Source organism: Meriones unguiculatus, chromosome 10 (assembly GCF_030254825.1).
Source record: "Meriones unguiculatus strain TT.TT164.6M chromosome 10, Bangor_MerUng_6.1, whole genome shotgun sequence".
Taxonomy (NCBI): domain Eukaryota; kingdom Metazoa; phylum Chordata; class Mammalia; order Rodentia; family Muridae; genus Meriones; species Meriones unguiculatus.
The window spans coordinates 104564235-104591799 of NC_083358.1; the positions used below are offsets into that span (position 1 = coordinate 104564235).

Here is a 27565-nt window from a genome sequence, read left to right on the forward strand (position 1 = left end):
TCATGTATAAGAGAGTTATATCCGTATTGTTTCTGTGCACCATGCACCTGCCTGGTCCCTGTGGAGACCAGAAGAAGGCATCTGCCTGGACCTGGGCAGACAGACAATTGTAAGCTGCCATGTGGGTGCTGGGAATTGAACCCAGGTCCTCTGTAAGAGGAGCCAGTGCTCCTAACTACTGAGCCATCTCTCCAGCCCTTATTTCGTTTTGTTTTTTTAAGGGTATTGGTATTTCCTGTAAAACATTTTAACTATATTTATATGTGCGTGGAGGTCATAGGACAGCTTGCAGGAGTCTGTTTTTTCCTTCCACTTTGAGATTTTTCTAAGTTCGTTAATTTTGGTAGCTCTAAATAAAATAGATTCTTAGGGATATTTTTTGTTCTTACAATATTACTAGTAAAAAGAATTGTCTTATTTTTCTCAGTAGAGAATAGTTTTCTTTTTCTTGCCTTAATGTATTTTTAAGATGTCCTTTATAAAGTTTAATAGGAATTCTTGAAGTGCCTATCTTTAAATTTGATCTTAAAAGGAAAGCATTTAGTTTTACACTATTAATATAATGGTAGCTGTGTCATTATTATTATTATTGTTATTATTATTATTATTAGTAGTAATTTTGGTAGACTCCCTTTATCATTTTGAAGATGTACTCTAATACCCCTAGTTTACTGGATTTCCCTTTTATGAATGGATGTTTGATTTCAAATTATTTTGGTATGTATTAAGATGATTCTGTTTCTTTTTAAGTTTTAAACAAATCTATTTATTTTTTGTTTATTTATTAATTGAGTGCGTATGTGTACATGAGAGGAGACTAGGGACAGCTTAGGTCTGTTCTTTCCTTCTACCCTGTGGGTCCTGGAGATTGAAGTCAGGTAATCACCCTGGTGTTAAACATTGTTATTCCCCATGTGTATATGTGGAGGCCTGAAGTTAGTGTTGAGTGTTGTTTTGCTTGCTTTTCACCATGTACACATAGGCAGGGTCTCTCATTTGAGCTCAGCTCAGAATTTGTAGATTTGGCTAGTCCAGTGAACCAGCTTGCCCTAGAGAATCCTGTACACATTGGTGTTATTATTATTATTATTATTATTATTATTATTATTATTGGTGGACTGTCTTGCTCACCCTGCTTTTTAAGTAGGTTCTGAGGATCCAAATTCTAGCCCTCAGGCTTGTACAGCAACTGTTTTGCCCCCTGAGCCATCTCTCCAGCCCTCATCTTTTGATTCTCTTGTGTGTTTACCAGTTTGCGTAAATAATGCTGGCTTCTTAAAATGAATTGGCATTCTTCTTTTTTTCTGGTAATGTTTGTGTAAACTTGATTCTTTTCTTTAAAAGGTAGAATTTCTTTATGAGGCAACTTAAGCTTTGATTTCCTCCCACTCTCACATTTTATAACAATATATTCAAATTATTTCATAGCTATACCATGGTAAAAATGAAATGTATTTTGTCTTTGCACAGAACAGTGTGACTCTGTGCTTACAGAGAGATGTGCCATCAGACACGCCCAGCTGTTGGTCTCATTGTATCACTGGAAAATTGGCAGTTAGTGAGTAGAGCAGATTAAGGAGGGTGCTTTAAACACTGTTTTGAGGAGGAAGTTTTGGATCCAGTAGAAAGAGAGTGGGCATTTTGTTTCTCATCTTCCTGGGGGAAAATCTAGTTCCCAGAAGCTTTTTGAAGAAGGCCACCTTTATTTTTTTTTAATTCTTTATTAATTACACTTTATTCACTTTGTATTCTCCCTGTGGTTCCCTCCCTCCTCCTGTCCCAATCCCTCCCTTCCTCCACCCTCTGCATGTATGCCCCTCCCCAAGTCCACTGATAGGGGAGGTCTTCTTTTCCTTCCTTCTGATCCCAGTAAATTAGGTCTTATCAGGAGTGGCTACATTGTCTTCTTCTGTGGCCTGGTAATGCTGCTTCCCCCTCAGGGAGAGGTAATTAAAGAGCAGGCCAATCAGTTCATGTCAAGGCCACCTCTCTTGACCTGGGGAGAAAAGGCCAGACTTCCTAGTTGGGTGTAGGCTGTCTATCAGAGAATAGGATTGAGCAGCAAAAACTGCCGACTCAATCTAGAAAACTGAAAAATTTAGGAGATCTTAGAAGGACTAAGAGTGTAAGCTATAAACTCCAGCCTTTTCTATTTCTGAGTAAAACCCTCTTGGCAAAATTAAAATGGAAGTCTAGATCTAGAGCCAGTTTTGCTCCATTGTTCAGAGAGAAAATACCAAATAACAGTCCCTCTGGTAGTTAGGGGGAAAGCTAGAATAGCAGACCAAGAGATCTATATGTCCATAGTGACCGTGCTCAGACCCACTTTTGAAGCTCTGTGCCAAGGTCATGGTATAAAATGAAGCTGTGAGTAAAATAGAATTTTGTAAGCTCTACTTTATAAAATTTAAATCACCATTTCTTCTACCCTGTCCTTTTCCTATGGAAGTGCTCCCAGTCTCTTTTCAAGGTGAAGGACAGGGCAAGAAAAAAAAAGAAAAAAATGCTGAGGACAGTAAGTGGGGGTACAGTTAAGACTGGCTCTAGCTACCCACCTTTACTTATTCTACAGAAAGTGTTCCCTTCCTCTTCCTTTACTGCACATATGGGCCTTGGTGCGAAGACCAGGCGGAGGCAAAGGGATGAAACAGCATAGCATGTTCTACTCTGCTTAAACCTTTTTCAGCAAAGTGAGGAAGTTGAGAAGTCTGTAGGAAGAGGACAGTGTGGGCACATAAGCTACTTCAAGAGGGAGAGACTGTCTCGTGCCTTGGAGAGACTTTCTCCAAGGCACAAGAAAGAAAGAAAGAAAGAAAGAGAGAGAGAGAGAGAGAGAGAGAGAGAGAGAGAGAGAGAGAGAGAAAGAAAGAAAGAAAGAAAGAAAGAAAGAAAAGGAAATGTAGTGGGGTATGGGGAGGGTACCCACAGCTGCTATGGAAATTTAAGGATCCTTTGTGAGTGTCAGTGGGAACTGGATGAATTCAAGGCTTCTTGTGGATTTTTTGAGAGGGTTAATAGCTAGGAAAGTGAGGTCTTCATCAAAGGAGTGACTTCTTTTATGATATTTGGCTGATTGATCACAGTAGCTAAGATTTTATAGCATAGGGCCACCTTTCTGGTACTACTTTTGGGGATTTTCTTCACGAATCCCCATGACCATCCTTTCATCTTTTCTTTCATGTATAGCCAAGAAGAGCCCATATGTGTTTGCAGTAGAGGTTGCTTAAGTTCAGTTTTCTTTAGCATTTGACCCAATAAGATGAAGAGACATTTCAGAATTAGCCAGAAGCATCAGCGTGTTTTCATGGGAGCTTCTAGACACAGAGAAATAGAGATTTATAGTGCCTTGTTTTTTAGACTTAAAAAATAATTGTGTATGTGTGCACACGCTGGTGTCCACATAAGCTATAGAGTTGGATTTCCTGGAACTTGAGTTAGTTACAGAAGAACAATTTGCTTCATCTCTGCAGCCCCTTACTGCCATTTTTATACAACTGTTAGGACTTCCTATTCCATTTTTAAAATTTCCTTTTTAAAACACATTTTAAAAATAATTTTAAAATGCCTATTTTTAAAAATATTTTTAAAATTTACTTTATTCACTTTACATCCTGATTGCAGCCCTCACCTTTCCCCTCAGTCTCCATTCCTCACATACTTCTCCCCTGATTTTCCCTTTTTCTCAGAGAAGGGGGAGGTCCCCCATGGGTACCAAACTGCCCTGGCGCACTAAGTCACTGCAGAACTAGGCGCATCCTTTCCCATTGAGGCCAGACAGGCCAGCGCAGTTATGGGAATGGGATCCAAAGGAGTCAGAGAGCACTCCGCCTCCAGTTGTCAGGGGATCCACATGAAGACCAAGCTGCACATCTGTTACATCTGTGCAGGAGGCATAGGGCCAGTCCATACATGCTTTTTGGTTGATGGTTCAGTCTCTTTGAGCCCCCTTTGGCCCAGGTGAGTTGACTTTGTAGGTCTTCTTGTGGAGTCCTTGGCCCCCCTGGCTCCCTCAATCATTTCCCCAACTCTTCCGCAGGACTTCCCAAGCTCTGTTTAATGTTTGACCATAGGTCTCAGCATCTGTTTCTGTCAGCTGCTGGGTGAAGCCTATCAGAGGAGTTATGCTAGGCTCCTGCCTACAAGCATAGCAGTGTGTCATTAATAGTGTCAGGGATTGGTTCTCTCCTATGGGATGGGTCTCAAGTAGTACCAGTCTTTGGTGGACCATTTCCTCAATCTTTGCTCCATTTTTGCCCCTGTACATCTTGTTAGCAGGACAAATTTTAGCCCAAAGGTTTTATGGGTAGGTTGGTGTCCTTATCCCTCCACTGGAAGTCCTGCCTGGCTACAGGAGGTGGCCACTTCAGTCTCCATATTCCCTGCTTGTAGGAGTCTCAGGTAGGGTGACCCCCATAGGCTTCCCGGGGCCTCCCCTATTCCAGGTCTCTGGCATTTTCCAGAGATGGCCCCAACTCTGACTTCTGTTTTCTCACTCCATTCCCCCTCCCTATTCCTAATTCACACTCCAGCTTCCCTCCCCATCTCCTCTCCTATCCCAATCCTTCCTTCTGTCAACCTCCAATGCCTGTTTTATTTCCCTTTCTGAATGTGATTCAAGCATCCTCCCTTGAGTTTTCCGTGTAACTTAGCTTCTTCAAGTCTGTGGATTGTGGCATGGTTATCCTGTACTTTATGGCTAATGTCCACTTATAAGTAAGTAAATACCATGCCTGTGTTTTTGAGCTTGAGTTTCCTCACTCTGAGTTTTTTTTCTAGTTCTATCCATTTTCCTGCAAATTTCAAGATGTCTTTGTTTTTAATGGCTGAGTAGTATTCTATTTACCACATTTTCTTTATCCATTTTTCTGTTGAGGGACATCTGGGTTGTTTATAGTTTCTGGCTATTATAAATAAAGCTTCTATGGACATAGTTGAGCAAGTGTCCTTGTTGTGTGGTAGAGCATCATTTGGGTATATGTTCAGGAGTTATATAGTTGGGTCTTGAGGTAGAGTTATTCCCAATTTTCTGAGAAAGTGCCAGATTGATTTCTTTTAGGTTGCAACCTTTTTGGGGGCTGAATGACTCTTTCACAGGGGTTGCATATCAGATATCCTGCATATCAGATATTTACATTATAATCCATAACAGTAGCAAAATTACAATTATGAAGTAGCAATAAAAATAATTTATGGTTGGGGTCACCACAATATGAAGAACTGAATTAAAGAGTAGCAGCATAAGGAAGATTGAGAACCACTGGCACTTTGAAGATAGCACTGAGTCATCTTATGGATTATGGAGTATGGTGAGAAATTTGCTTTAGTTTTATCCTTCTGTATGCAATGTTTTTCTCTTTGGCTACCATTAAGATTTTCTGTTTGTGTTTTGTTTTGTATGAAGAACATGAGTGGTTTACTTTTCTCTTGATAATTTAGGACTTCTTTATCTTACTTGATGCTCTCAAAGTCTCACACATATTTTTAACCACTTTAATAACCTTTTAAATTACTATTTTAAAATATGTTTTATTCAACCTTTGCTTCCTTCCCCCCTCGTATTTTATTGGCTCTCTTGGACTAATTGTTCTTTTTTTTTTAATCCCACCCATTGGTTTATGTATTTATGAGTATGTCAAAGTTGAGGGGAAAAAATTAAAAAAAAAAATTCTCATTAAAAAAAAAATTTCTCATGTACTGTCTTTGTGTGTCCCCTGGCCCCAGCCTCCTCCCCTACTGCTGCCTTCTACCATGCTGGTTTATTTGATACAACTGATGAATTTCCACTGTTAAATCCTTATGTTTCCAATATGGCTGAAACGGTGTGGTACATTCTGTGGGTTTGGACAAATGCATAATGACATTTACTCCCAGTACAATATTATGCATAGTGGTGTCCCTGCTGTTCCAGTTAGTTTTCTGTTGCTCCGATAAGCAGCACAACTAAAAGCAACTTGAGGAAAGGGCTTATTCTATTTTACAGTTCATAGGACACATAAAGGGAGGTCAGGGCAGAAACTCAAGGCAGAACTGAAGCAGAAGCTATGGAGGAACACACTTATTGGCTGGCTCTCCATGGTTTGCTTAGCCTGCTTCCCTCTGTCACCCAGGACCACTTGCCTAGTATCACCTGCAGAGGATAGTCTCTTCCACATCAATCAGCAACCAAGACAGTGCCCTACAGACTTGCCTACAGGGTAATATGATGGATGTGTCAATGAGGGGAAGAACACAGGACTGTTTAAGACTTTGAGTTCAGATTTTTTTCCAAATTAGAGGTTATTATTTATCTGGAAGTACTGTTATATGTGTGTGTGTTTGATGTAACTGATTAACTCTCATATCAATAACAATGAGAACCAAAATTAATATGTGACAATTTATAACAGTTAAGCTTAAGCCTTAACTCTTCCATATTAGGCTTTCTGCAGAAAAGTTGAAGCAAAATGTTGAAATTTTGGTTGCTGATGTCATGGATAGAAGTAAATAGCTAAGGAAATATCTGTTGCTACCACATTTTTACACTTTTGTAAGATTGTAAGCCTCAAACTTAAAAAAGAAACAAGTGGAAGGAGCACATGGACATTGGAATTCCTGGTTTGATTTCGTAACTGTGCACCTTCCTCCCCAGTTGTATTTACCAAACTTCTTACCTTCTTTACTTGCTAAGTTTCCTCATCTATAAAAGTTGGCTTGAGAACTGATCAGATTTGGTTGTGGGCAAGTATTTTTTTTTTAAATGTTACTTTTTTTTATTTTTTTTTATTATCAGTTACATTTTATTAACTCTGTATCCCAGCCGTGTCCTGATCCCTCATTCCCTCCCAGTCCCTCCCTCCCTCCCTCATCTCCACTGTGCCCCTTTCCAAGTCCACTGATGGGGGGGACCTCCTCCCCATTCATCTGATCCTGTTTTATCAGGTATCTTCAGGACTGGCTGCAAAGCCCTCCTCTGTGGCCTAACAGGACTGCTCCTCCCTTCGGGGGTGGGGAGGTCAAAGAGCCAGTCATTGAGTTCCTGTTAGAAATAGTCCTTGTTCCCCTCACTTTGGGAAACCAGTTGGTTACTGAGCTACCACAGGCTACATCTGAGTGGAGGTTCTAGGACATGGGGTAAGATGATCAATCCTCGTTTAGAAAGACAGATGGGATGTGCATTGAACGTATGACAGGAGTCTACTGAGCGCATCTGAAAGACTCTTAACTAGCAGTGTTTTCAAAGCAAAGACTCATGACCAAACCTTTGGCAGAGTACAGGGAATCATAAGAAAGAAGGGGAGTTAGTCTGATGGGGAAAGGATAGGAGCTCCACAGGGACCAAATATATCTGGGCACAGGGTCTTTTCTGAGACTGACATTCAACCAAGGACCATGTGTGGGCAAGTATTTTTAAAGTGCTTAAGGATACACTGCCTCTGTGAAGAAGTAAAGCTCAAAAGGTTTTCTTTTGTTAATGGTTTTGGAGGTTTCACTCCATCTTAGCAGGTAGGGCATGGCAGTGTAGAGAAGGAAGCAGTGAAAAGAAATACAGGACTGATCCATGGCAAAGTAGAGCACCCAAGTGTATGCACCCCATGACCTACTTCCACCATAGGACTTCCAGTCCTTCATCACAAGTGGGCCAGCATAGGAAGTCTGTTTATTAGACCAGGCCTTTCAGTAGGTCATTGCCTTTGGAAGCACTTTATAGCTGTGCGTAGGCGTATGTGCACCTCTCATTTTCCAGGTGTGTCTTAATGCAGTCAACTTGGTGAATAACCAACAGTTTGTGAGGCTAGCGAAGACTTTTACTTAGTTTAAAATAAATAACACAAATTCTTAAGATACTGTCCACTTAGGGATAAGGACATGCTTTTTTTTTTTTTTTTTCTTCTTCTTCCTGACTTGCTATTCAGTAGAATTGCATTAATGTACTTGTGGTCATTTTGGTGGACAACAAAATGACAGATTTTGTTGTCCACCAAACAACAGAATCTGATATGTGCTAAAAACAAGTGCATCATAGAAATATAATCTGAATTTGCTATTACCTGATGCTGAATAACTAGGCTCCTTGCATATGAGCCAGAGTTAACCATAATTTATAATGTTAAAAAGTGCTTTTGTTGTATTAGAGCTGTAACTGGAATAAGATGCTTTACATGCATCCCATTTTCTGATGTACAGAGACATGTGAGGGTTACATGCTGTCCTAACATAGTATTGCTCTTTCCTGCTGATTTGTTATTATCATAAATGTGAAGCATTATTTTTCTCAGTAAAAGGCTATTTCTATTAAATATTCATAAGTTTGATGATTTATTATGTTTACTTGATACAGATATATGGCATTTCTTTAACAAGGTTGTCTCTTCTTTTGATAGTATCAAAGTGCTTTCCTAGCTAAGAAGGCATAATTTATATGGAAAATACCTGGACTCTGTCAGATAAAATAGAGAAATTGTTAGGTAGAGTTTAATATACACTCACAGATAATAAAAACAAAAGAAGTAACTGCAATAAAATGTGTCTTTACTAAAACAGAAATATAGTGAGTCAGTTTAGGGATATTTTCTTGGACAAATTAATAGCTTTTAAACCTAAAGTACTGTTAAGTAAAGTCATGAATAAAGAAAAAGAAATGGTAAGCATTGATATTTCCTGCTTTAAATATCAAGTTATTTTAGAAAAAAATGAGCTTGCTCTAGAAATTGCTTCAATTTCTGTTGAAAATTTGACTTTTTTGTTGTCTATTAATGTCCTGGTAATTGGACAAAATATTCCACCAAGCTTTCCTGACCGCCCTAGTTTGTCTTCTGTTGCTGCAGTAAACACCATGACCACAGCAATATGGGGAGGAAAGGGTTTACCTCACCTTACTGCTTATAATCCATCAAGAGGGGAAGTCAGAGCAGGAACTCAGGGGAGGGACCTGGAGTCAGGATCTGAAGCAGAGGCTGTGGAGGAACACTGCTTGTTTCTTCTCGGTTGCTCAGCTGCCTTATTTTATACGGTTGTACTACCCTGCATGGGCAAGGTCCTCCCATACCAATCATTAAGAAAATGTCCCACAAACTTGCCTACAAGACAGTCTGATGGAGGTATTTTCTCTACTGAGGTTCCCTCTTCCCAGAGGCCTGGGCTTTTGTTAAGTTGATAAAACTAAGTAGTATACTGACATAAATGTCTTTAAATACATTCTTCATTATTTTTTTCTTCAATGTGTTTGGTCATTTATGCATTTGTACACAGTCATGTATGCTTGACAGTTTAGGTGGTAATACTCGTTTATAGTTGATTATGTTTGTGGTTACTGATTTGATGATTTAGAAGACAGAGTTTATAGCCATTTGTAACAGGTAGAAATTTAGTGGTAAAATATATGAGAAGAGAGTGCTGTACATAATTACTTCTGTGGCTAACTCCTAAAAGTAAGTGTGTGTAGAACAAACATCAAGCTTCCTAGATGTCAGTCATGAACATGCCTGTTCCAGCTGCTGTCTGCTATAAGGAGAAATGGTTGGATTTTTAGTTTAGTTATGTGCTTCAGAAGATATAAAATGATCATTCCTCACAGGATATAACAATATTGAAAGTCTCAGAGTACAATTTACAGTGACCAGGTTTCAGTTCAGAATTTCTTTTTATTTTATTTTATTAATTTTTATTTTTTATATTAGTCATAGGTTATTTACTTTGTATGCCAGCTGTAGCCAGTTCAAAATTTCTAATACATGAGAAAACAAGGGAAAATATTCTTCCTACCTTCCTCCCTCCCTCATGTGAATTTTTACCTGTCTTGGGGTTACCCAGATTAATCAATAAATATTTTATAGAATCTTTTACAGCTAGGCTCAGTGACATCATAGAAAATATTTTTGAAGTTACTGAATAAATGAAAATGGTAGTAAAAAGTACATTTCTGAGAAAGAACAACATTGAAAGTCTGGAAGTGAGGAATACGGTATTCAAAATTACTGTTTGTAGCTGTCATTGGCAATAGCATCGCTAGGCTTGAAGATAGAGCAATATAAATTATGTAACATGAAGAAAGATAATAACGTTGGAAAGAAAAACAAAGACAGGTGCTTCGAAACTTGTGGGTGCTTAAAAGTCTGATATTCATGTACTTTGGATAGAGACGGTTGAAAAACAACAACGGTATTTGGTGGCAGGATTGAAATTGAAGACGTGTTTTCTTATGTGTCTTAGTTAGGGTTTATGTTGCTGTGATAAAACACCATGACTGAAAACAACTTGGGGAGGAAAGGCTAGATTTCAGCTTACCGCTGTAGTCTATCCTGGAGGGAAGTCAGGGCTGGAACCTGAGGCAGAAACTGAAGCAAAGGCCGTGGAGGAAAGCCGCTTGCTTACTGGTTTGCTCCCCAAGGATTGCTCAGCTGCCTCTATTATATACCCCAGGACCACCTACAGCAGGCAGACTACCTACTGTGGTCATTAATCAAGAAACCCACAACAGTCGTGCTTATAGGCTAGTCTGATGGAGACATGTTTTCAAGGTTCCCACTTCCCAAATGACCCTGACTTGTGTCAAGTTGACAGAAAAACCTGAACTAGGGCATGGTGACTAAGCACACTTAGTCAATATCATAGTCTCATAGCTAGAAGTTTGAAAGCACTGAGGGAAAGAATGACATCATGGAAAACTATAATTTAAATAATTGAAACCACTGAGATTATTTTAAAATATTTAAAGCAAAATCATAAAAGCGAGCTCAGACTATTCCATTACAGTGTTTAGCTGTAATGTATATCAGCTATGAAATAACAAAGTACACTTCACAATAAAATTTCCACCAGAGGTGCTTCACGATAAAGGATTAATGCCTTAGGGAGACGACAATCCCAGCAGTAAAGCAGTAATACTCTCTTTTGGGCATCTAATAATAGAGCTCCAAAAGCATAAAACAAAAATGGATAGAATTAAATTTTTCTTTTGAATTCTTCAAGTAAAAAGGCAATTCCACAAGGACTGTTGGATCCGTCAACAGTTTTTGCAAATTGATAGGACTGAGAGATGGACAGTTAGTAACAATATGCAAATAAGTCCTTAGCCACAGTTACAGTGTGTTAAGTGAGTAGATGTTTATAGAACATTCATTTAACAACTACAGAATACATAGTCTTTTCAAGTGCACATGATAAGCATATGCTGGACAACAAAGCAAATTTTAGTCAAATTATAAAAAAAGTTAAAGTAGCTGTGCACAGTTAAAATAGCTATTCCTGTGTGATGGCTTCACTATAACTTATGCCTTCAGGAGGCTGGACTCCATAGTGAGTTCCAGTCTAGCCTGGGTTGAGGCTTTGGAAAAAAAATGCCTTGAGATAACATACACATTAAATAAAGGATTGCAAGGGAAGTCGAAAACGTTGCGAGCACAAGGTGTTTGGGCTCACAGAGAGTACTGGGGAAATCTGCAATGTTAAACATGCAGGGCTGTCTTTTCAAGGGAAAAGATGTATAACTTGTTTTTCTACCCAGAAGTCTGGGAATGGGGATGGTCAAAAGCTTGGTGATATGTGCTTCTTAGGACCAGGTCATAGTAGACTCCCACAAGCAGGACCAGAGGTGGCTAATAGTCATGATGACCTCTATGCTCTTTGTCTGACCAAGACTACACCAGATCCTTTCCTAGGCCCTTAAATATATGACCTATCTCTAGAACCCATATTCATGGAAGAAGTGACATGGACTCTGAGGAGAATTTCAGTGTAATTATGCCTCCTTGTGTATGAGGGATTATGTTACATCAGGAAACCTTTTCCCAAATATACTGTGCTTAAATATGCCTACAGTAAACTGCCTGAGGTCAGACTCTAGAAATGTGAACCAGCGCCAGCTAACTAAATGTGTTGAACAGGGATTCCTTTGTTATTCTGCTGACCCTGTGATTTCAAAGACACTCGACACTCCCCAGACATTAAAAACATAATAGTGGAATGTGTCAAACATTGTTTTTCAAACAAAGATTTTAGGTAAAATGGACAAGTTCTCTGAAAAAGATCTGTCAAAATTGACTCATAAAAAAGCAAAAAAAAAAAAAAAAAAGAATAACCTCATATATAGTACTTGAAGAGAGAATAAAAACTTTAGAATTAATTTCAAGGTAAATCTTATCAGATGTGGAAGTCAAGAAAAGTCAGTCTAATACATTTTGTTTTAAATTAGTAGTTCAGAAGTTATTTATTCACTAACTTACCTATTTTTCTACCCCATAGACTATAAATGAGAGGATGGGGCTTGCCCCTCAGGGTGTTTTCATTTGCCTTCACAGAACTATTTCTCCAGGTGTAGCAGGCTGGTCAGAAGCTTACCCAGGGCCTTTCTCTAGAGCATGGTGATTGTTGTTGTTGTTTTTCTTCTTTTCCTCCTTCATTTTTAATTAGTGTTTATTAATTACACAGCATAATGGCTTTCATACTACCATTTTTGTACGTGTGTGTCATGAGCTTTGATCATTCTAGCACTTACCCCATTCCCAGTACTTCCTGCCTATCTTCCCATTACCTTTTCTCAGGTAGTCCTTCTGCTTTCATGGTTTTGTTTTGAATCTTGATTCCACGTCTGAATGAAAACAGGCTAAATGTGTCTTTCTGAGTCTGGTTTATTTTGCTTAAGATGAAGATGATCCAGTTCCATTTTCCTGCAAATGACAATTTTTATATGTAAATATATACTTAATTATGTGTGTATATATATGTATATGTATATATATATGTATATATATATATATACATATACATACATACATACCACATATCCTTGACCCATTCATTTGTCGATGGGCACCTTAGCAGATTATGTAAACTCAGGAAAGAAATTCTTTAGATGCCTTCATGTTCTTGGGATATCCAGTTATGTTGTCTTCAAATTTTACTTTTTAAATTTTGTTTTCTAGCATTACATAATCAGAAACACACACCTACTACCAAAAAGGAAAAGCAAGCAAGCAAGCAAGAAACAAACGAAAGAGCAAACAGAAACATATACAGCAACTCAGGGGCATTTATCTGCAGTGTACTACAGCTTTTTATTGTTGTTAAATATTTGAAATAAGCTTGCATGTTGATGAAGATTCTATAGCCTAGTTGGTTTACTTAGATTTTTGTTTTTCTTTTTCTATTTTTTTTTTTTGTGTGTGTGTGTATGTGCATGTGTGGTACATGTGAAAGCCTGAATTTTCTTGTGTGTTTAGGTTGGGGGTTACATGTTTGTGCAAGTACATGTGGAGACCTGAGGTTTATTGTTGGAAGTTACACTGGATTGCTCTTCTAGTCAAACCCAGAGCTCACTGATATGGCTGGTCTTATTAGCTAGCTTGCTCTGGGAGTATCCCCTTTCCTCAACTTCAGTTTCTGGACTTAGGCGAACTGCCATGCCCACCCAGAATTCATGTGGGTTTTTGGCAGTTTGAACACCAGTCTTGGTTCTTTCATGGCAATTGCTTTAGCCGCTGATCCATCTTCTCAGCCCTCTCTTAGGGTTCTTTTGTTTGTTAATATGCACACCAAAACTATGTCCTTTCTTTGCAGTTATATGTACATTGAGGATTCTGCATACTAGGTACCTTCCTTAGTGTGCACTGTGTAGATATCCACTCTAGTGCAGCAAGAATGGCGTGCAGCCACTTACCACAGGCTTGCGAATAACTTGTACATTGTACGATGCATACTGGACGAGGTTGAAATAAGCAATATTTAACTACAGTTCATAATTTATGTTTTTATCTCAGATATTTAAGACTAAAGCAGTGCAGTTGGCTGAGAAACTCCTTCCTGCCTTTAACACACCTACTGGGATTCCCTGGGCAATGGTGAATCTGAAAAGGTAAACTATTTTAATTGATTGTTTATGTTCCAGATTAGTTAACTGAATTTTGACATTTCTGTTTGTGGAGATTTCCAATTATCTATTTCCACTCTATTTTTCAGGACATTTTTCTCTGTGTATGTGTAGAAGAATATCAAAACCTTTCCTTATTTTTAAGCTATGTCCTTTACTTTGAGACAGGCTGCCTACCTAAACTTCATTCCAGTTGCTAGTTTGTCTATAGTTCAAGACTCTCTGTTCTTGAGTGCCATACTAAGGATAAAAGAACGTACAATCCTGGTGTGGGATCCTCATTATGTCTAGGTTCAAGGCTGAGCATGAATCCCAAAATAATTGTTCTTTGTCATCTATTTCATTAGAAAACACTGATTCTTTTCTTAGAAATGACTTAGAAATATAAGTCATACAAAAGTATGAATAATCTCGGTATTTTAATTTGCATTTAAATCATTTATACTGGCTGAAATTTTTGCTGTTCACATTTTCTCCAGGTAGTATTTATTATTCACCTTGGTGTTTGCATTTGTAAATCACATGAAAATGTGACTTGGTCTCCTTGCACCCAGGTCCCTTAGAACAAGTTGGTGTGTTTCTTTTCTGTAGGTGTGAAATCTGTGAAACTCGAGATTGTATGCCCTTGTTGTAACTCTAGTTTTCAAGTATTTTCTCCTTGTTTCATGGAAGCTGCCTTACTGTGCTGGCAGTTGCAGTACATTAGCATTAATGTAGCTCCTTATAGTTCTCCTGTTTCTTCCTTCTCTTTCCTTGACTGCTTTTGAATTGAGAGAGTACAGTTTGGAACATAAGTTCATTATTACCTTTGTAAAACAGCTGCTTTGGGCATCTCACTTACACAGCTGTCCTTTCAGTGAGCTTATTCTTGATACTGTAGTGCTTAGTGTGAAAGACAGGCATTGAAGCTATCTCTGTCTACTTCACTTCCTTCCCATCATTTAAATGTATGTTAAAATGAGTTACAGATAATGCACTCTAATCTCAAAATGTATTTTAAAAATACTTTAAACTGACATTTATATTTCAGTGACATTAAGACACACAGCAGTGGTCTGTCTGCAGATGTTCATTATATCCATTTAAGAAATATTTGTCTGTGTGCATACATCTCATGAGTATTATGGAATACATATGGACAGAAGACAGCTTGTAAGAATTTATTTTCTCCTTCTACCACATGAGTCCCAGCAATCATCCTCAGGTGGACAGGCTTGGTGAAAGGCACCTTTATCCCGCTGAGCCATCTTGGCCAGCCTTCATTTTTTTTTTTAACTCTTATTTTTTTTAAAGATTTATTTTTATTTTTAATTTTGTATGGTGGTATGTGCTTTAAAGATTTATTTTTATTTTTAATTTTGTATGGTGGTATGTGCGTGTGAGCCAGAAGAGCATCCATGGATCTGGATCTTCTAGAGCTGGAATACAGGCAGTTGGGAGCCACTTGATGTGGGTGCTGGGAACCCACAAGGGCTCTTAGCTGCTCTTAGCCATCCTTCTAGCCCAGGGCCTCCATTTCTTCTTGAAGATCTAAAGTTTACTCTGTTGTTGTTCCATTTCATCTATCTCAAGAGCTTTATCCTACAGAGTTAGTCTATTGGGGTGGACTTTTATAGATTTCCCTTATCTAGGAAGCCTTTTGTTTAATATTCATTCTTTTTTCTCTTCTTTTCATTTTTGATTATTATGTGTAGTAGTGTTTTGTCTACATGTATGTTTGTGCACCATATCTATTCTCTGGTGTCCAGGGAAGTCAGAAGAAGACATTGGGTTTCCTGGGACTGGAGTTACGGATGGTTGTGGGCTGCTGTGTGGATGTTGGAAGTCAAACCTGGGTCCTCTGTAAGAGCAATAAATACTCCTAACTTCTGACCTAGGCTTCCAACACCATTCTAAATATTTTTCCAGTCCCCCTTCCCCCCCAAGAGGGTTTCCTGGCTATTCTGAAACTTCTCTGAGGACCAGGCTGGCCTTGAATTCAGAGATCTGCCTGCCGCAGCTTCTCAAGTGCTCTGATTAAAGCCGTGTGCCACTACTCTGATTTTTTTGAAAACAGAAAGGTGTACATTTTCACCCTGGCCAACACCAGGGAAAGCATCAGCGTAGTGACTCCGGTCTGCCTCTGAAGTTACATAGAGAAACATTGTGTGCAGGATTGAGGCTTTGTGTAGTAGGCTATCATAGTCTAGTGAATTGCTGACCTAAACCTGGACTCTTGACTTAGTGCTTAAAGTCTTTAAAAAAGTTTAAAAAATTAATCATTTAAGGTTCCACTAACAATGTATAGGTTTTATTATGAATCTTTACATTTTCTGCTCATTCCTTCCAGTGGCCTCACACATATCACCTGCATTGCCATGGGCTGATTTCCTTCCATTCCCTGGATAGTTCCACTTCTGTTTTCACATCACATCTATTTTATTACCTTTTTTCTTCCCTCCTCTCTTAATATCTCTCATTCTCTTCCCTTGTTATCCCCTTTCTAGTTTGCAGATTTATACACATGTGTGTGCACACTTACACATATATGTATATACAAATACAATTTTAAATGTAGGTTCTACAGATAAGAGAATTTGTCCCTCTTAGTTTTGCGTCTTTAAAGGTATGATTTCTAGTTCCTTCCATTCCCTCCAGATAACATTTTGTTTAATTTATCTTTATGTCTGAACAAAGTTTCATTGTGTACATGTACTACATTTTACCTCTCCATTCATCTCACAGGCATCTAGGCTAGTCCCATTGCTTGGGTTTTGTGACTAGTACCTCAACACACATATATGTGCAAGTATCTCTGTGTGTATTGACTTTTAGAGTTCTTCAAAAGTGGTATACCTGGGTCATATGGTAGTTTTGTTTTTCACTTAAAAAATGTGTGTATTTGGGGTGAGGTACAATACATGTGTGTACATGCTGTGCAGACCAGCTTAACCTAAGACATCATTCTTCAGGAACCGTTTACCTTGCTGAGGCAGGGTCTCTCACTAGCTTGAGGCTCCGCTAGACTGGCTGGCCAGTAAGCCACTGATTCCTTTTTACCCAGCACTGGGATTACAAACATTGCTACTATGCATAGTTTTTGTTTTTGTTTTTTTTACATTGTTTCTGGGAATCAAACTCGGATCCTCATGCCTCATGCCATGTGCTTTAATATTCCCAGCTCTCTGCTTAGCTTTTTGAGAAACCTCTGTACTGATTTCCATAGCATCTGCACAAGTTTATATTCCTGATTGTGCACAAAGGTTCTCCACATATGCACTACTGTTTGTTATCTTATTTTTTTCCTTTTGCCCCCGAATGATAGTCATTCAGACTGGGGTAAGATGTAATCTCAATTTGTATTTCTGATTGCTAAGGATTCCAAATACTTTTTTTCAAGTTATTCATTGAACATTTGCGATTCTTCTGAGAGCTTTTAAAAATTGAATTTATTATTAGCACATTTATTGATTGGATGATCCCCCCCCCCTTTGGTGTGTGATTTTTGTGGTTCTTTGTATAGTCTAGCTGTTAGTTTCATGTCTGATGTATAGTGGAAGTTTTTTTTAAAAAACTCAGTTACATAATATAAATATGTTTTTGCTTTAATTCCAAGTGTGGGATGTGGGACTGCCTTAGTTTGTCCGTAGCTGATAAATATCTTGTGTGGCTTGCAGAGGGGTGTGGTCTTTGCCATCTGGGCATTAGTGAAATTCTGAGAACTCTGGGAGAGTAAAAATACCAGAGCCCAGAGAGAGGAAGGGGTTTGAGACAGATGGAAGAGGAAAAAGACAGGCAATAGGAAGGCACCACTGGTAGACACTGGTTTTTAACTCTCTTTACTTGGGGTTCCTAAAGCTTCTACCTCTCTTCCAGCCCCCCAACCTTAGGTAGGAGAGAAAGAAGTTTAGAAGGGGAAGGGGATGGAGACTTCTTTAGACTTAGTTCTGGCTGGTTAGGGTTGTCAGGTTCTTTGGGAAAATACTAGTCTCAGTTGTCAGAATATCTAGCAGTCCAGCAACAGCAAACAACAGCCTTCTTCCTCCTCTGCCTGTCTCCTCAAAGCCGCCTCTCCTCTGGGATCTTGTAGTTACACCCTCTCAGAGTTCTCAGAATTCTGCTATCTGCAGCTGGCAAAGACTATGCCCCTTTTTCAAGTCACATGAGGTTGTTACTAGCTGGCAAAGACCACATTCTACATGGAGCAGTTATCAGCTGTGGCTAAACTAAGACAGTCTCATATCCCCACACTTGGGATTAAAACAAAAACATATTTACATAACCTGAGTTTTTAAAGAAACCAAAACTTCCACTACACTGATGTGTAGTTGGTGAAATTTTTTTCTATTCTATAAGTAATATGTTTATTCTGGTGACTTTTTTTTTTGTACAGAGAGATAGGGATCTAATTTCATTGTTCTGCATTCCACAAGAGGTTTTCCTAGCATCATTTGTTAAAAAGGTTATCCTTCCCCAAGTTTATGCTTTGGACACCTTTGTCAAAATAAGGTGGCTGTAGCTGTGTGGGTTTGTATCTGAGTCCTCACTTCTTTTGGTTTACATGTCTGTTTTTGTACCAGTAGTACCATATTGTTTTGTTACTAATTCTTTGTAATAGAAATTGAGGTCAGATTTTGTTATCTCTGTGCTCTTTCTGTCTTAAGAATGCTTTGGCTACTCTGGGTCTTTAGTGCTTTCATATAAAAATAGAAGTGCCAACTTCAGTATACTACTGAAAGTTTTAAGCACCAGGAAAAAGAAACCAAAGGGACACAAGTAGGAAAGGAAAAAGTCAGATTATCCCTGTTTACAACAACATGGTCCTAAATTTAAACATTCTGAAGACTCCACTAATATTTATAACTGATAAATACTTTCAGCAAAGTAGCAGATGCAAAATAAACATACAAAATTTAGTAGCTTATTTATATATAATAATAATAATAATAATAATAAATTTGCTGTAAAATTTGGAAAATAAATTAGGAGCAGAGGAAATGCTCCTAATTTTCCTGAATTTAGGATAGTATCTGTAGTCTTGTATATCACCTTTATTATGTTGATATTTGTTCTTTCTATCCCTAGTGTCTTCATGGCTTTTGTCTTGAAGGAATTTTGAACTTTGTTAAAGGCCTTTTCTGCTTTGATTGGGGTTTTTTGTATGCTTTCTGTCCTTCGGTTTATTTATATGCTTTTATATTTGTTGATTTGCGTATGTTTAATGAACTTTGCATCCCTGAAATGACACCAGCGTAGTCATGGTCTTACTAATATAATCTTAAATTTGATTAGTAATTTATTTAGGATATTTGCATGTATTCATCAGGGAAATAAATCTGTAGTTTTTTTTTTTGTTGTTGTTGTTGTTATTGTTGTCTTTACCCAGTTTTGTTATTGGGGTGATATTGGCTTCGTAGATCAGTGTTCTTCCCTTACTGTTTTATGGAACAGTTTGAGGATTATTGGTATTGCTGTTCTTTAAGAGTTTGGTGGAATTGGGCATTGAATCCATCCAGTCCTTTCTTTCTTTATTGGGAAATTTTATTACATTTTTAGTCTCAATGGTTATTATAGGTTTGCTTAGGTTGTCTGTATCCTCTTGGTGTAATTTTGGTGTCTGAGAATTTAAGTATTCTTAGCAGATAGTTCACTTATTTTATGTTATAGATTTTCAGAGTATTCCATCTTTTCTTTTTTTGGATTTTGCTGGAGTTTGCAGTAACTCTTTTAATCTGTAATTTTATTAGAGTCTTCTCCCCACTTGGGCTAATTTGTCTAGGCAAAAGAACCAGCTTTTGCCTGATACTATGTATCATTCTTACATTTATTTCATTAATTCATTGTTATGAATTAATTATTATTAATTCATTATTCTTATTATTAATTCATTATTATTCTTCATTATTTCTTACCATCTGTTTTCGGGTTTAATACCTCCTCTCTCCGTGTGTGTGTGTGTGTGTGTGTGTGTGTGTGTGTGTGTGTGTGTGAAGCTTTGAGTTCTATTATTAGATTATTTGAGCCTTTTCTGATTTTTGTTTTATGTATGTATTTGTTTTTTAATGTAACTACTTATACATCTAAACTTCCCTTTTAGAACTGTCTTGACTGTATCCCAAACTTCTCCTGTTTAGTCACCACATATTTGTGTAATTTCTGTAGTTTTTCTAACTGTTTATTTTTAGATTTATTGAACTGTTGTCTGATAATATACAAGAGAATATTTTGGATCTTTTTGTTTAGTTTGCATACCTTTATTGGTAAATTGAGGCCATTATATTTAAGATTATTGAGAGGGATTTATTGGTTTCTGTAATTTTGTTTTTCTTCTGTTTGGATTATATGAATTGTTGTTTTTACTATTATTTTACTTTCTCGTCTGTTTGTATCAGGGGTTTGCTTGTTCACTCTATTGGACATGATGAGTTCCTTCCTAACTCTCCTTTGTTCAGCTACTCTTTTTCTTCTCATGGAATTTACTCTTTCTGGTACTCTTGGGATTGAAGCTGGCTTTCTTCTTTCTCTGTGTATAGCATTTCTTTAGTGTTTTCTGCAGTGTTGACCTCCCTTACTCTATGCTTCTTTTGAAATGTTCTTACTTTCCTATCAAGTTTAACATGACTGCCTGGATATAGTTTGGCTAACAGATGTTTACCTTGTGTTCTAAATATAGCCCATATTCTCTGGCTATTAGGGTAGCTGATAAAAGAGATGATGTTATTCTGATGTGCTTGCCCTTTGTACATGTATTAGTCGTTTTTATTATAGTTTTAATTTGCTTCTTTGTTTTGTAGTTTTGACGTCTTTGTTAGTTTGTTTGTTTTTCAAGACAGGTTTTCTCTATGTAGCCCTGGACTCACTTTGTAGACCAGACTGGTCTCAAATTCATGGTGCTCCACCTCCCTCTCCCACTCTGAGTCTGGGATATGACATCTTTTTAAAAAGATATATTGTTTATGTATATGATGTATATGTGTGCCTACATCCAGAAGAGGGCATAAAACCCATTATAGATGCTTTTGAGCAATCACATGGTTGCTGGGAATTGAAATCAGGACATCTGGACTAGCAGCCGGTGCTTTTAACCACTGAGCCATCTTTCCAGGTCCCAGTTCAGACATCTTAAGTATAATATGCCATGGAGCGTTCTCTGGTCATTTCTTTTTTGGTGGTTTCTAAATGCCACTTTTGTTTAGATGTCTCCCCCCCCCCTTTTCTAGATTTGGGAAATATTGGTTTTAAGCATGCAGTGAGGCAGTGTCATTTTAGCTTCTGGGCTATAGATATATCTATGGTTTCTGCTCTTGTATTGGTCCTGTATCTTCTACTAGACTGATCTTCACCTTGGTTGGTTTTCCTCTTTGCGTAACAGCTCCCTCTCCTGGACACACCTGGCTTTGCAGTCCTGGGCTGTTAGATTGTTGGGGTGACTGATGTTTTAGCTGGGATAGCCCAAAGTGCACTAATATTGTAAAATACAGTAATGAATAAGTAAAGGCAGAGAAGCTATCATTGTATCATCATATTTTGAAGACTTCCTGAATATAAATGACCTTGCTTGAAGGACATGTAAGGTTAAAAGGAAAAAATGCCCTAACTTAACATAATGAGGCAAAGAACTTCCAAAGATGTTACTGTGTTTGTTTTGTGCCGGTGCTAGTCGTCTGCTGCTGGGCATGAGCCTGACCTCAGCAGTGGTTTGTTTCCAGTGAGGCTCCCTTGGAGAAAACTCAATTTTATTTGCAAATGCCTGTCAATTGGAGACAGAGTCTGGGTGGAAGCATGCGTCCACTTTCAGCTCTAGGATCCCTTCTGGTGCAGAATCATGCAGGCCCTGTATATGCTGCCATAGTCCCTGTGAGTTCATGTGTATGCAGTCCTTTTGCGTCCAAAAGGCCTTGGTTCCCATGATGGTGTTTCCCATCCCCTTTGGCTCTTACACTTTATCTGTCCTCAGAGTTTCACCAAGAGGAGAGGGATTTGTAAGAGACATCCTTTTTGGAGCTGAGTGTTCCAAGGTCTTTTCACTCTCCATATTGTCTCTCTGTATTTGTCTGTCTATATTTGTTCATATCTGCTGCAGGGAAAAGCTGCTTTGATGGTGATTGAACAAGGCATGGATCTATGAATATAGCAAAATACCATTAGGAGTCATTTTATTGCTATGCTCCTTTAGCAGAACAGTAGTATCTGGTTTCCACTAGGTCCCTGGCCTTTGGAACAGGTTTTATAAGCATACTTAAGTATTTAATAAGAAATGTCCACAATGAGAAGAGTGACTTTAAAAAGGACAAAATGGAGCTCCTAGGGCTGAATATATATATATGAAAAAAGATTCACTTGATAAACTTAACAGTATTTCCACATCTTGATAATCTGTGAGTTTGAAAGTAAAGCACCAGAAACCACTTAAAATCACAGGAAGGCATAGGTATGAGGAAAATGCTACCTAGTGGCCTGGCATGTTGGGTGGTATCAGACTAGCTCACACATGAGGAGCAAGGCAGTGTGTGTGTGGGAAGCTAGGGAATGAGAAAAGAGGCAGGGACACTGGTTCAAAGAAATAATGTCTAAAACCTTCCCATATTTGATGAGCAATTAGAAGTTCACAGATCCTGGTATTCTGTGAAACTTGACAAAAGACATAATTTTTCAAGAAAATCAACTTTTAAAAAGTGCCTTATCTCCCCTCCTGCATTTTCTTCCTCTCCCCACCTGCTCCATGAGATTAAGACAGTTACAGGCAATTAAAAATTTTAGAGAACTTGTTTCCAGCAGTCATCAGTTACTAGAAACAGAAAGGAAAATTTTAGTGATATCAATAGCAAAGACAGATTTATACAGAGGAGTGAAGAACAGTGAAATAAATATATATTTGAGTAAATATAAAAGGCTTATTTTTTCCTGTTCTTTTAATTATATTTTTTGAGTTTTTCCCAAGTTTTATTTTTCTCAAGAAATTGACTATTCAAAGCAAAAATAGTAACTTGTGTCATAGGGTCTATAAAACATGGTCATAGCAGCATAAACTGTGGTGGTGAGATGTGAAAGTATAAATGCTTCTAACTATGTAGTGAGATGACATCTCAGTAAAGCCATCATAAATTGAAAATAGCTTAAGTTCAGAGTGTGCTAATGTAACTACTAAACAGCACAGCGGAACAACATAGCACATAGTGTGTGTTGTTTACCTTTGTGGCAGTGAAGCTGATTGAGAGTTGTAGCTTGCTGCCACTCCCCGTATCGCTAGAGGCTATATAATCACATATCCTTAGTGCAGGAAAAGGTCAGAACTCAAAATTCATACTGCTTTTATACTGTCTAAAAGCCTCATGAGTTGTACTCTCAGAAATCATGGACTGTCTATACATGGCAGTGTTCTTACATTATCTGTAAAGTGCTGTGTGGTAATATGTACCACATATATGTATTAATATATGTGTTATAATACCTAGGGCAGCATATTTAGACAGAATAAGTCAATAGAGAAACTACTGGATTATTAAAAAATACTACATACCAATGATAAAAAGAAATTAACTTGAAGAAAAAGAAAAAATACTAAAGAGTAGACTTATATTTTTGGGACTTGATGTAGTATAGTCACTAGAAAAATTTAGCTGTTCTTAGAAAATTAAAATTAAAAAATATCCTTTATTTTATATTTATACATATGAGGGTAAGAAACTGTTTATATGAAGTTTGTTCATAATAATCTTAGTAATAGTACTGCAAAACTATGATTCACTCATTGATTAGCAGGTGCTTAGCCAAATGTCATATTTGTACAGTGGAATGCTGTTTATCAATAAAAAGAATTGAGCTACTCAGTTACAGTAATAAATTTCAAAGGCATGTTGAGTGAAAGAGCTAGTCACCAATGAATATATAGTCATACAAAGTTCTCAAATGCAAATAAACAATCTCTAATGAGAGAAAAGTAGTTAAGGAAGGATGTAGAATGACTGCAAGAGGGAATAAAGATATAGGTACTGACTGAATATACTAATGTTTTTTTCTAGTAAATATCTATTAAACTATGCACCTGAATGCTTGCGTCTTTGTATGTAAATTGTATGCCAGTGTTAGGTTCTTGGAGTTTGGAGCATTTTTAAGTCTTTTTACAGTGCAGATACTAATCCTTGGTGAGATGCAAAGATTCTCTCCCATTCTGTCGTCTGTCTCTTCATTTTAGTGTCCTGCACCATGTGAAGGTTTTTACTTGGATACACTCTTGATTTGTCAAGTCATGGTATTATTTTCTGAGCTGCTGCAGTCCTTTTCAGAAAGTCCTTGCCTACACCTATGTCTTGAAATAGTTTCTCTCTTTAGCACCAAGTTTTAGAATTTGTGGTCTTACATTAAGGACTTTCATCCATTTTGAATTTGTGTGTGTGTGCGTGTGTGCATGCGCGCGCGCCCTTCTCCTTTAGGCTGAGAGGTAGGTATCTATTTTAATTCTTCTCCATGTGTATGCCATGTTCTTAGCATTATATGACCTTCCTCCCGTGTATATTTTTGGCGTCTTTGTAAAAATTATGGTATTAACTGTATGTGGGTTTAGTACTGGGCCTTCCAGTCTAGTTCATTGACCTGTGTCTGTTTGTGCCAGTAGCATCTGTGTTTGTTACTGCTGTCTGGTAGGGTAATCCAAAATTCAAAATGCCCTCGATATTGTTCTTTTTGCTCAGGGCTGGTTTGGTTGTTTGTAATCTTCTGTGCTTTCATATGAATTTTAGGATTGTTTTTCTAGTTCTGTGAAAAAGCTTACTGGAATTTTTATGATGATTGTGTTAAGTAAGGTCATTTTTAGCAATGTAGCCATTTTTGCAATGTCAATTTTACCATTCCATGAGCAGGAAGATTTTTTCAATTATGTAGTATTTTTAGTTTCTTCAGTTTTTTTCAAAATTATCATTGGAACATTTATTTACTTTCTGTTAGGTTTATTCTAGTTTTTAAAGAAATTATTGTGACTTGTGCTCTCCTGAAAGCTATTCATTTTTACATGTTAATTTTGTGTCCTGCTACTTTGCTGAAAGAGTCAGTTCTAAGAGTTGTATACAGGAATCATTATATCTTTTATGTATCTCTTGTATGTAGGATCATCTTGTCTGTAAACAAAATAACTTGACTTCTTTTGTTCCTGTTTGTATCTCTTATTTTTCTCATTGTATTTCTCTAACTATGATGTCAAGGATATGTTAAATAGGAAGGAAGAACATAGATACCCTTGTTTCCTGATTTTGGTGGAAATGCTTTCTTTGTTTAATTGTAGCATTGTTTGTTGGTTTGTTGTATATAGCTTTTATTATTGGATTCTGCATTGAGAAATCATGTTGCACATGTTCTTAAGACTATTAATAGGTTATTTTTTATTGATTTGCATATGCCTTTTAACTTTGGAGTAAAACCCATTTTAGCTAGCATGAGGTACAAGTGTTAATCACTTCTGCACCATAGACTCTTGTGTGCTGACCCTGAGGAAACTTCCCAGATTTTGCCTCAATTATTCTGTTCTCTCTCTCTCTCTCTCTCTCTCTCCCTCTCTCTCTTTCTCTCTTTCTCTTGCTTTTGTTCTCTCCGTCTCTCTTCCCCCCCTCCACTAATTTTTTTTTAAAATATGCATTGGGTTTTTTGCCTCTGTATGATCTTGGAGTTACAGTTGTGAGCTGCCATGTGGGTGCTGGGAATTGAACCTGGGTCCTCTGGAAAGTTAGTCAGCGCTCTTAACTGCTGAGCCATCTCTCCAGCCTCACTGTTATTCTTTTCTTAGTCATAGCTGATTCTTCAGCTCCAGCTGACCCCGCTGACTAGAGCCACTGATTATTAATATGAAATAGTATATAAACAACCCTGATAGACCCTTCTCTCAAAAACTTCACAAGTCAGACCTCCATCATATGCACTGCTTTGAGCCGTATCATCTTAAGTTCCCATGCTGGCTTACTAAGCTTTGAACACTCTAGCCCCAAATTACAAAACTTTCCACGATCTTATAAAAATGTGGTTAGGACTGTGAGCAGTACCTTCCGTACCTGGTACCAATTTTGTCTTAGTTAGGGTTACTATTGCTGTTATAAAATATCACAATCAGGGAACTTGGAGAAAAAAGAATAATTTTAGTTTATAGCTTATTTGGTTTGGTTTGGTTTGGTTTTTCAAGAGAGGGTTTCTCTGTTTAGCCTTGGCTTTCCTGGACTCACTTTATAGACCAGGCTGGCCTCCAAAGCACAGAGCCTCTGCCTTCCTGAGTGCTAGGATTACAGGTGTGTGCCACCACACTTGTCTTAGTTTATAGTTGTAATCTACCACTACAGGAAATCAGGGCAGGAGCTCGAGGCAGGTGAAGAGGCCATGGAGTAGTGCTGCTTATTGGCTTACTCTTCATGACTTTTTCAGACTATTTTCTTTCACATCTTAGGACCACCTGCCCAGGGGTGTAACCACCAACAGTGAGCTGGGTCCTCCCCTATCAATTATTAATCAAGAAAATACTCTGCAGACTTGCCTACAGGCCAGTCTTATGGAGGTGTTTTCTTTGTTATATTCACTCTTCTCAGATGTCTAGGTTTATGTCAACTTGACAGACCAACTAGTGCATATATTTTGTCAGATTTTAGCTAAACTACCAGCTTACTTTCTAGTTCCTTGTCCTTAGACCGCCTTTTTCATTCTTTTACCATAAAGCTGTCTTTTTCTTTGCCGTAAGGTATGCTTCTTGCAGGCAGCAGATAGATGAGCACAATCTGCTAGCATGTGTCTTCTGGAGAATTGATAACAGTGTCACTCAGAGGTGTTGTTGAAAGGTGTGTATTGTTCCTGTCATTTTGGTTTTGCGTTCTTTGCTGATCTAATGTTCTAGTGCAGTTTTTTTCTTTCAGTGGCTTCAACAATGTGTTAATCTTCTTTTTAATTAAAAAGTTTGCTTTTTAAAAAAGTAATTTAATAATTTTATTTTATGTGTAGAACTGTTCTGTCTGTGTTTCTGCATGTGTCTATGATGCCCACAAGGCTAGAAGAAGGCTTCGAATCACCTGGAACTGAAATTTCAGATGGTTGTGAGCTGCCATGTGGGAGCAGAGACCCAAACTTAGGTCCTGATGAACCATCTCTCTAGCCCCAATTTAAAATTTTTAAATAATGTGTTGTGAAATAGTTCTTCTGAAAACTATTTCTAAAATAAAATTATTTCTAAGAAAGTTGAGGAAACATTTAATGGACATTTGAAATTGTTAATTTCCTCATTTCATTCTTGTTTGAAAAATATTGTATATATGTTGCAGGATATTTGATCCCATTATGAACCCCAAAATTGTGAACTGGAAAACCCTGTCTTGTTTGGTGTGGTTGAGCCCTGTCATTCACCTTAAATCCAAGAATTTTTTATTGTAAAAAGGTGATTATATTGTGATTCACCCAATCCTAGCATATACCTTTAATCCAAGCGCTCTTTGTGCACAGGACTTAATAAAGTTAACCCTAGGTCAAGAGGCAGAGCAAGAGACCAGTGGACAGGGATTAAAGAGTAAGAGGGACATTGAGTTGAGGGGTATTTAAGAGATCATGGAGACGAAAGAGCTTTTAGCTTAAGCTCTACTTTTACTTCAGCTCCTCAGTTCCCTGGCTTTTTGGGATGTTAAACTAGCATGCCTTTGCCCTTGGGTTTTTGGCCTTTTGCTCCTGGGCCTCTCTGAGCTAGCAGGATTTCACCCCAGCATCTGGCTCCTGAATCTTTATTGG

At 37.8% G+C, this 27565-nt stretch overlaps 1 protein-coding gene across 3 annotated transcripts in view; it reads left to right on the forward strand.

Moving 5' to 3' along the window:
- Window positions 1-27565, forward strand: part of Man1a2 (mannosidase alpha class 1A member 2) — a 133761-nt gene that overhangs the window by 45952 nt on the left and 60244 nt on the right. For all 3 annotated transcript variants that reach the window (XM_060392977.1, XM_060392979.1, XM_060392978.1), the window contains one exon: window positions 13734-13828. In XM_060392977.1, the coding sequence (XP_060248960.1) occupies window positions 13734-13828 (95 nt within the window). The remainder of the gene's footprint in view (window positions 1-13733; window positions 13829-27565) is intronic.